Genomic DNA, 11,299 nt, shown 5'->3' on the forward strand with positions numbered 1-11,299 from the left:
TCCAGCAACTTCTGATTTAGTTTTAAAGCTTCAGCATCCACACTTCTTCTTTGTTTCATAAAATCATTGTCTTGTTATATTGTGTTTCAATTTAGTGAATTATAAGCATCAGGATGTTAAACCCAGATATAGCATGATCTCTCTTACATCCAATTATATCATAGCCCCACTTTTTATTCCCATTACTGTTATATTAAATGCAGTTGTGCTTTAGAGATATTTTAACTTCTTTTCTATCCAACAAACAGAGGATCAATGTTAATCCCAATACAATTGATTAATTTGGCCTCAATGTGAAATGAATCCTGAATTTATTTAAAGACACCTGCAGTAAAAATAGTACTGACCTAAAGCAGAAGAAAGTTTTGGTGCAAGTCTCTACCCATTGATAGCCAAAGATAAATCATACCTATTCTCGCCAAGATAACACAGTGTGGAGCTGGAGGAGCACAGCAGGTCAGGCAGCATCAGAGGAGCAGAAAAGTTGACGTTTCGCGTCTCACCCTGAAACGTCAACTTTCCTGCTCCTCTGATGCTGCCTGACTTGCTGTGTTACTCCAGCTCCACACTGTGTTGTCTCTGACCCCAGCATCTGCAGTTCTTGCTATCTCTACTCTCATCAAGAATTTTACGAATCGGGATAGGCTGATTATCTTTGTGTCAAGATCCACGATATAATCTCAGAATTAACAGTTCAGCAATAGGTTTGACTATGTGTGTGAATGATGAACACAATCATTGTTAACTTTTGTATTGATGTTAACTTTTAGGTTTAAAGTGGTGAAACATCCTTGCAAGGAGATGGATATGGGACAGCTGTTAATATTGCCACACCTGTAGATGAATGTCATTCTTGTTATTATGTGGAACTCAAAATTCTGGAATCCCAACACAAGTGATGTATTTGTCATTATAAGTTTGCAAGTTTGCAATGGCAGAACGAGATGGCAATCTCAAGTTTATGTAGCTTCTAAAAAAGAATGACTTGCATTTATAAAATGCCTTTATGGAGTCAGGCCATCCAAAAATGCTTCACATCCAGGGGAGTGCTTTTGAGGTTGAATAATTGTTGTTATCCTGGAATCTTAATGACACAGAACAGAAACATTCCATCATGCCTGTGTTGGCCTTTTACTCGAACTACAGAATTAATTCCACTTCCCTGCTCTTTTCCCCATGCTCACAGCGTTCTGAAGAGGAGTCACACCAGAATTGAAACTTTGTTTCTTCATCCACAGATGCTGCCAGACCTGTTGAGTTTCTCCAACATTCTCCAGATTTGTTTTTATTGTTTTCCCATTCTCTTCACCAATTCTCTTTTGAAAGTTTTATTGAAACTACTTCCATCACTCTTTCAGGCAGCCCACTCCATATCATAACAACTCATTACAGAAATTTTCTTTTCCAATCATCCTATGCCAATCATCCTAAACTTGTGTCCTCCAATTACAGATACTTTTGCCTCTGGAAACAGTTTCTCTGTAACTTATTCCGTCAAACTCTCAAGTCTCCTTAATGCTTGTTGCTCTAACCAGAGTAAATTCACTTTCCCCAATTTCTCCACATAGCTAAAGTCCCTTTTCCCATGGTAAAGTTTGAATAAATCACTTTTGCTCCCTCTTTAATGCCTTGCTTAAATATGGTATCCAAAACTGAACAGAACACTCCAGCCTTACATCCTGCTAAAATATGATATCCAAAACTGAACAGAGTACTCCAGCTGAGACCTAACCAGCACAGGAAAAGTAGGAAACGCAGCAACCAGTTTATGCACTGCAAATGCCTATAAATAGCAATGATATAAACGACAAGGTAAAGTATTCAAGGCAAGATAGTAAGAACTGCCAATGCTGGAGTCAGAGATAACACAGTGTTGAGCAGGCCAGGCAGCATCAGAGGAGCAGGAAAGCTGACATTTTGGGTCAGGGCCCTTCTTCAGAAATGTTCATTGAATGAGAAACCTTGGCCAGAATGAATTTCTCAGCTTTTGATATTTTCCAGTCAACCTGTTCAGAGATGTATCCATCATTGGATCCACCTGAGACAGCAGACAGATCTTTGGTTTAATATCTCATCTGAAAGATGGTTCCTACATTAGTGCAGCACTCCCTCAGTATTGTAACGGAGTGTCAGCCAAATTTAAGTGCTCAATTATCTGGTGTGGAACTTGAACATATGACCTTCTGATTCAGAGACAAGTGTGCAATCACTCAGCCATAGCTGACAAGCATTACAGCTCCAAAATTGCAATGTTTGCACCCTGTTTAACGCTTCACAAAATTGGAGGACAGTCTTCAAACAAAATACAGCACATCTAATCAGCATGGGTCGTGTATTTTTCACTGAAGTTTACAACTATGTCACTCTTAACAATCTCATGAACCTTTCGCATTCCAACAATTTAAATAAATGAATACTAATGTAAATATTACAAGTACCACAGTGGCTGTTTTTAGTCTCTTTAATATAGGTGGGGAGGGTAGAATCTTGGATAAAAATGGATCTAATTTGAATACCAATGAATGCTAATTAAGAAGACTTGCTGAGCTGGAAAATTCAGAGGTTTTCTGAAATATGTGTTTAAATCCTCTGTTAGGGCTGGCCCATAATTGTGAAGGCTAACATGCTTCATAATTGTATTTTTCAAAAACTATTGTATCAGCAGAAGCAAGAGAAATGCTACCTAATATGTTGCTGCATGGTGGAAATATTTTCAAAATAGCTTTGATGTCTCTTTACACTATCCATTCCTTCCTGTCAGTAAATGCTTAAATGTTAAAAGCAGCATTTGATTAAAAAAATCCAAAAGAGCCATATATTCTTTTTGAATATTTAAAGTCTTTCAAAGATAAAAGCCTACAAATACTAGCTAATTTGTAAAATTCAGTTAATTGTGCAATTTAAGTACCTTCGTAAAACAAAAGTCTTCATTTAGTTCTTGCCTAATATTTTGCCTTCTCTGAGTTCACCTTATTGATGTGACTCACCTCCTATTCCTTCAATCCCATTAAAGTTAAAAGGCTGTTCATCCATTTTCCACTCCGATCCCTACATTAGCTGATCATATAAACAACCTTTAATTACACCTATAAGTTTGCAAGCTACTGCCCCGTCTCCAATCTCCTTTTCCTTTACAACATCATTAAATGTTTTGTTGGCTCCAAATCCATTCCCATTTTTCTGTAGAACACCATGTTTGAATCTCTCCAACATTGTTTTCACCCAGCCACAGTATCAAAACAGCTCTTACCACAATCAAATATGACAATGTGTGACAAACATAAACCTCCCCTCCTCGTCCTTCTCGACAGGTCTGCAATTTCTGATTACATGGTGGGATCACACCATCATCTCCAATCACTCTTTTCTACCTGGGTGGAACAGCTATCACTTGCTTCCATTCCTATCTTGCTGATAATAGCCAAAGAATTACTTGCAATGGCTTCTCTTCCTGCTTATGCTCTATTGCCTTTAGTGTCCCCTACCATCTATCTCTCCTCTTTTCTTCACTTACACAATATTCCTTGGCAACATCATCGAATGTTGGTTTCTTACATGTGTGACAAAACCCAACTTTAATCATGATCACTTACCCCAAATCCTCAATTGTTGCTAAATAATTTGTCAGCATATCTGACATCTAGCACTAAATAAGCACAAATTTCTCCCAGTTAAATACTGAGAAGACATTGCTTTTGATCCCCACTCCAAACACCATCCCAAGCTACTGACTCCATATCTTTGGAAACAGTTTGAGAATCAGTCAGCATTTGCAATTTTGGTATTACATTCAATCCCAAAATTACATTCTGACTTCATTCTCATTAAGATAGTTGTTTCTACATCTGCAAGTTCACTTTACTTCACTACTGTCTCAATTCATCCACTGCTGATACCCTCATTCATGTCTGCATTAAATACAGACTTGACATTCCAGTAGACTCCTTATTCATTCCATATTCTGTAAACTTGACATGAGCCAAAACTCTAATGCCCGTATCTTAACTTGCGCAAATCCCACTCCTCTATCACCATGTGCTCACTGACCTACACTGGCTTCTGCTCAAATAACATCTTGATTTTAAAATTCTCATTCTTGCTTTTAAATACCTTCACGGCCATGCCCCTCTAACGCTGTAATATTCTCCAATCTCTCAAATCTTCATTATCTGTGCTCTTCTAATTCCAGTCACTTGTACATTCCTGATTGTTGCCCCAGAATTCAGTTCTGCCTTCAGTTCCCTTCGCCCTAGGGTCTGAAATTCCCTTCCTACATGTCTATCTCTCTACCTCACTTTCCTCCTTTAAAGCATTTCCTTAAGTAGACTCTCTGGCCAAGCTTTTCAGCATCTGACCTAACATTTCATTAGAGGCTCTGTTTCATATTTAGGTTTATAATGCTACTGTAAAACACCCTTAATTAGGTAAAAGGACTACATAAATGATTTTGTTAGTGAGTTTGTTGTTGTAACTAACATAAGCAAACAAAAGTTGTAACTAACTAAAACAAAAAAACTATCAATGTCAGAAACCTGAGAACAAAACAGAAAATGCTGGTAAGTATTCGGCAGGTCTGGTAACAAGATAAACAGAATTATGGCCAGACAGCAAAGGAAGTGTCTCTGGCAACTTGCATGTTCATCTGTCACCCTCAAATATTATTGCTGACTTTCCTCAGGACAGTGGAGATAGCGGGGAGGCAGACAGAATACTGAGCTACCAACAAGAACTTTGTTAAGAGCTCAATTTGAGACTTCTCAAGATGGCAACAGATAGCTGCTAGGTGCTCCAGGAAGCTGATTAGCTGGGATCGGAGATGGCAGCACTTAAACAGTTTACTTGATGAAAAAGTGTGCAAATTTGGACCAAAAAAAATGTAGCTCCAATTAAAAAGTAATAACAAACATTTTCCTGCCTATCCCATGTCCCAGATGTCCATTTGTCCCAGCCACTTTGAAGGTGAAGATCCACTCAGAGCAGATAGCTGCAGCAATGGCTACCAATTCCAGTCAGAAAGTGGTCTGCTTCCCTGGTGTCTCACTTCCATCCCTGATGGAAAACCCCCTCTCGAACCACAACCCCACCTAATCCTCCCCCATCCCCACTCCCACTAATCGGACAGAAATCTCATCACTAATGTCACAAAGACCCTGACCCAGTGAATCACACTTCACAGCAGACTGAAGGCAGAGGCGGGAATATCATATGGGATTGGTCCCACCTCTTGATTCCTATCTCCAGGGGAAATTCCAGTCCATAATGTTGTAGGTCAAGGACCTTCTGTCAGACTCGAAATGAAATCTGTTTTGCCCTTCACTGATGCTGTCAGACCTGCTGAATATTTCCAAAATTTTCTATTTTCATTGCCAGTCAGGTCTTGCACTTGTTACAGTGAAGTACTGAATTCATATCTTATCTGCAGTTACAGTGAATAACCCTTACTATGAGTTCCTTCTCTAAGCACAATATGGGCTATCCCTGGTATGTTTGTGATGAATGGACAGTTGAAGTATTAGTTATTGAAGATCGAGTTATGTCTATGATTCCTTAATGTGGTGACAATGGGATCAAAGATCATTTTATAAAGCCGGAGCCACACTCAAGACAGTTGCTACAATAATCAGTTAAGAATTCTCACTTTCTAGTGATGTTCTATGTTACATTAGATGTTTATTTTGATTAACATTCCTTTTGCAGAATCACCACAATTCCAGCATTCAGCTAAAAAAAAGACAAAAAGGTGAAGTATAATGATTATGCACCAGTAACCGTGGAATAATACTCCTGCTATTACATCAAGGTTAAGATTTTTAAAGTTAGGTTTAACTGAGTGAAGCTTTATGTTAACGTTAATCAATGTGTTGCCACCATCTGGTACTTTGGAATGTGATATTGTAGAAAGATTGATAGGACCAGTTCACTCTCACAGTAAAGATATGGACGCGATCAGTTGATTACACCAATTAAGTTAATGCATATTATTGTATCAATTACTCACTGGTATGTACGAGTAAAAGTATTCATTGGTCTAAGTATGTACCAGTAGTAATTATCTCTGTTTGATTCATAATTGCCTGCCCTCACCTCCATTTTTAAACTATGGGCCTTCTTACATTCAAAAACCACTATCAATTCAGAATATAATTTTTGTCACACTCACTATTTGAATTGGTGTGTGGACTTGAGAGATTTTGATTTAATTGCAATAGAAGATCAATAGAAATCATATGCAGTTTTTAGGACATTAGTTAGAACCCAAGTGAAAACATATATTCAAGATGGAGCTGAAAGGATGAAGAGGTTTGGAGGGAAATCGGGAATGGGATGCTGAAACTGCATGATCAGCCATGCTCATATTGAATGGTGGAGCAGGCTCGAAGGGCTGATTGGCCTATTCCTGCACCTATTTCCTGTGTTTCTATCAATTCTGTTTGATTTTTGACGTTAGGATGGAATATAAAATAAAACTTACCTGCAGGGAGGTTTGGGTTTTGTCCGATGTATTGGATGAGGGGGCATCAGGAAAAGCGGATCAATACTGTAGATGTCTTTCTTCACATCCTGACACTGCCCTGAAAACTCGACAAAATTCGCTATGGTAAAGCTAGTAAGTTTTTCATCTTTACATATGTCAGTTTTAAGGGATGATGGTGGAGTAAGATCCATGATCCGAGCCTTTATCGGAAGTACTTCGCCTAAGTCGTTGTTGGAATCGGTGGTGAGAGTGCTCATGGCATCGGCCAGGCTTGCAGAATTTGAAAATTGGTGCAAATTGGGTTCTTCGATTGCAATAACTCTTGGTGAAGCTTGTGGAGAAGGCGTTCTTGAGCGGTCACAGGAGTACCTCCTCTTCCCACAAGGTGATGATGACCTTGAAGAAGTTCGGGGGGTTGGGGACGGTGACCTTGCACCCGGCCAGTTTTCAATGTGAGTGGATGGTGAGTTGACAGGTGATGTTCGTGGAGAATGGTGAGCACCCTGACCTTGATATTCTTCTGAGCCATTCTTTGGTGAGACACATGGAGATGTTAATGGAGATGTCTGAGGGGACATGCCATAATGGGAACAGCTGGACTCGTGAGACACAAAGGAATGCCAACTTGTGGAAGAGCCACTACTGGCAGGACTGAGTGGGTCTCTATATACAATACTTTCTGAGCCTGGCACAGGTAAAGTAACTCTAGGAATTGTAGTGGGAGAATGATATGTTTGCTCTCCACAACTAGCTGCATGTGGAATTACATGGAACAGTCCAGGGGATGGTGTGATCTCAATTCTTGGACTTTCTACTCCAGATGAAACAGGGGGTTTTACAGCTTCTAGGTAGCATTTGAAATCTCTGCTTTCTGCTTGACTGTATTCACTCATACGTTCTCCACTTAATACTGCAGATGCCATAGAGCTACATGACTGAGATCCATAATGGGAGACATCAATGGTTGGATAACCAATTCCAGAAGGATGAACAATGCCTTTATGAGAAGCAGCAACATTTTCTGCCTCTGAAATAGAAAGGAGCACCAAGTTATTAATGTGCAGCTCATAAATTTGTAAATGGCTACTGAGTAGTGGTACCCATAATTTTCTAACTGTTAAACAGCACTCTTATAATCTCAGGCCTGAATTAGTAACTTGAAAATGTGAACAAAACTTAGTCTGAAAACATATCTTAAAAAATGTTGTGCTAATTCAGGACTCTGAAAATTTAAGCAAGGCTGAAAGAAAAGTTCATAATGAAGGGTGTTACCAACCCTCATTTTGAATTTAAACTGTTAGTCTTCACCATTAGAATAAATATGGAACTGACTGCAATCATACATTAAGAGTTAAAAAGGGGGAATTGAGATGTTTCTTTCAGTGATTACTTGATCCTCCACAGGCTGCATTGTTAAAGACCCAAGGGCAATTAGTTTTAGTAATCACTCAACTGATGAAAACTTCACCATTCTCTCCTCTCTATATCCATTTCCTACACAGGTCATGCTTTCTTGTATAGGTTTTACTGTGTCGTTAACAGCAAAATGTCATTACTACTGATGAGATTATGGGAGCAGGTAAAATGTACACCAGAGAGATCATTCGATGTCTGTCCTTGGCTTCTTTCCAAGTCAGTGGCAACTATTAATGCTTCATTGCTGACTACAAAATTCAGCATCTATATTTTAGCCTTTGAGCTGTTGGGATAACAGACTTTATAGAGATGAGTAAAAAAAAATCTAGTAGACCAGGGCTGGAGAGGGAGGAAATCTGCACCCGATCTTTATGCATAGATTCTGGTTAGGATCAAAAAATGTCCAGGTGAAAACTAGTGTGAAACTGATATGAATAAAATCTAGAAAAATTCTAGTTTCTATCATCTGCCTACATTGAATGAGTTAACCTTGGTTTTCCTGAAGGCAGATAGGAAGGATATTACAGTATCCCTCACATGGATCTTGCATGCATATGGCATTGGAGTTAGACAAGACAGCATGGTGATGTTCCTAAATTCCAACATACTGCTGTTGCTCAATGAATTAGCTCATGCACAAACGATGTTCATTTAGAGTTGATATGGCTTTCACTCAGGGACTGTAACTCATTATGAGTCTGTGTTGAGAACAGGAGATATTAGAGGGCAAGAGCAACACATTTTTCCAAATTATATTACTGGGACATTCACAACTTTCTATTAAGATGCTACCAGGCATCAAAATAAGCAAGTGTTTGATCTCATTGCATTTATAATTCACTCCATTGGTTTTTATAGCTAAAAACAATGCATTTATGTCATGTTGACGAGTGTTATTCTGATTTTGTAATTTCAACAAAGTTACAAATGAGAAAAATAGCTTGCAGTAGAGTCAATCTGAGCATGTAATTTTGTTTCTATTAGATAATATAGTCTGAAGTCACATTTGGGGAATGGAAGTCAACCTTACTCTTCAAGCCCTTAAAGATCAATACAGGGGTTCAGATGCAGGATTTCCAATTTACATTACACAAGTCAGCAAGTATTGATATTTATTTTAAACTTCATTCTCCCATATTTCTAAGGGTGTTTTACATCTCATTAATATTTTCCAGGGCTCTGCTTCATTCTGACACTGGAAGAGCAGACTTCACTATCAATCTGCAACCTGCTTAGTAGAAATTTAACAGTATAAAGTATCAAGTTCAATATGGACAGAGAGTACACTACACCCTCTATTAAATGGTCATTCACTTACTTTCAGAACATAATCTCCTGAGGGAAATAAATAATCTTCTTAAAAGAAAACACTCATTTCTAATGAAATGTTAACAAAACTTTATAATATAAATCTAATATTCTTCAAACCTGAACCATTCTATTCTACAAATAACTAAAACTGTTCAATTGACCAAGTTTATTTTTCAGATTTGCTTCTACTCAGAATAGACAGCTGATGAAATAAACAAGCCAAAGAGATAGTATCCTCATGCAAACTTTATTCCCAAACTTCAGATTTTAACTAAACTGTTCCCAGAAGTAAAAACCAATACTGCTGACCATTATGAAACTGAGCTGCCATTCCTATACAGCCTGTGCCCATCAGTGAGGAACTGTGTTAATCAAGACAACGTATTTTGAAAGAAACATTGCATCAAAAAGTTAATGTGACCACTTTAGTGAACTGTAATAACAGACTCACATCCACATTCTAGCGCATTTAGCTTTAATTAATCTACTTTATCTGAAAGTCACAGCTTGATATAAATGTAATCACCTACACTTTTTGGATTTGTTGGGATTTCTTAATATAATTAAACTCAATAATCTAATTATTGCTAATCAAAGTCTACTCCCTAAGTTTCCATGTGTAAAATACAAAGAAATTCTATTTTTAGACGAGTGATTTTCTAACGCTCTTCTTCAACAAATAGGTCAGATACGTGTTTCTTGTTACAGTTCCCGTCTTCTCGTATTAGGTACGACAAAACTTAACTTACAAAGATGATGTTTTTTAATGATAAAAAAATTTAGGTTGTAAAACTATTTTATCAAAAAAATACAAAATGTTTACAAACCTCTTGTGGCAAAGTCTTCATCGTGGCTATTATCAAAAAGTGCAGAAAAATCAAATTCTTCTGAATCGACCTGCTGGTCTGGTTCATTGTAAATGAAGCTCATACCACTTGTCAAGCTTTTACAACCTGAATTTTCAACACGGAGCTTTCACAGAGCAGAAGTATTTCAACTGGCACTGTATTCTCTTTTTTCCAACTCCAGAAAATGAATTGGGCGCCTTTTCAAATCATCAAATTTAAAGTACGAGCTCCACAGCCAACTGGTTGGCTATAAAGCCAAAACAATAAAAGCTACTACTACAAGTGCTTGGCTGATCTCAGCGACAAGTCTTTCCCCGGGTTGCTCAATGACACCACTCTCGAATTGACAAGTTCGACAATAGCTGTTTCCTGTTACAGCTACAACGTACAGAAAACAGGCGTGTCCTTTGAACTCAAGCACCCAACTTACTCTGTCTGTCTCGGTGGAATACGCTTCTTCATGACAGACAGCAGCAGGGTCTTAACTTAAAAATAAACATTGGAAATACCAGTTATGTGAGAATGAATTTCCGCACTTGAACTTGGAAGTTGTATTGTGTAAATATTTTTATGTTGAGAAAGGAACACATCATAAATAGGTATAAGAATGAGGTTACCATTGACAGTATCATACAGGTGATACTGTAACAAAATAATGCTAGTTTTTCAGCAACCACTGTAAGCCATTAACACCATCTAAATATAGCTTAGTGAGTTCCTGTCAAGAGTGTTTTTTTTCCTGTTTGTTCAAAGTTACCACATGCAACTACAGGTGTAGTATTGGTGTGTAAAGCATGGTGATATTGTTTTATCTAATTGCCAAATGTGTTGTTTTGCAGTAAAGAAAATAATTTCCCACCAGAAGTAAAACATGATATAATTGTGATGAACTGCACTTTGAGATTTAGGTACTTTCCCAGATGACTACTCATGGTAACTTGTGGTATGTGCAAACTCTACCAGCATGTGGCACTGGATAAAAAGTGTTTGAGATAGTTCACTGTTGTCTTTGCGTCATTTTGGGCCTGTCTAGCGATTAACCATAGACGATATACCACTGTAGAGTATCTGCAGATGGGGCATTATTCTTAAATAATAACGTTATTGCTTGATTGCAATAAGTACAATTATATTTGGTCAGGCATAATATTTAAGACCTGGGGTTGGAGTGGGGTGGGGGTGTTGGATAGAAACACCAAGCTGAGATAACAGCAGGACTGAGTTTTCTCAGCATTTTCTGTTTCTGCTT

General features: G+C 38.0%; 1 protein-coding gene across 2 annotated transcripts in view; it reads right to left on the reverse strand.

Moving 5' to 3' along the window:
* The window catches only part of nfatc2a (nuclear factor of activated T cells 2a), a 140,667-nt gene extending 130,301 nt beyond the window's left edge, over positions 1–10,366 (reverse strand). For both annotated transcript variants that reach the window (XM_020528125.2, XM_020528124.2), the window contains exons 1-2: positions 10,030–10,366; positions 6,473–7,502 (exon numbers count right to left, since the gene is read on the reverse strand). In XM_020528125.2, the coding sequence (XP_020383714.1) occupies positions 6,473–7,502; positions 10,030–10,132 (1,133 nt within the window). In that variant the 5' untranslated portion in view covers positions 10,133–10,366. The remainder of the gene's footprint in view (positions 1–6,472; positions 7,503–10,029) is intronic.
* Between the last annotated feature and the right edge of the window lie 933 nt (positions 10,367–11,299).

Source organism: Rhincodon typus, chromosome 19, assembly GCF_021869965.1.
Source record: "Rhincodon typus isolate 14 chromosome 19, sRhiTyp1.1, whole genome shotgun sequence".
Taxonomy (NCBI): domain Eukaryota; kingdom Metazoa; phylum Chordata; class Chondrichthyes; order Orectolobiformes; family Rhincodontidae; genus Rhincodon; species Rhincodon typus.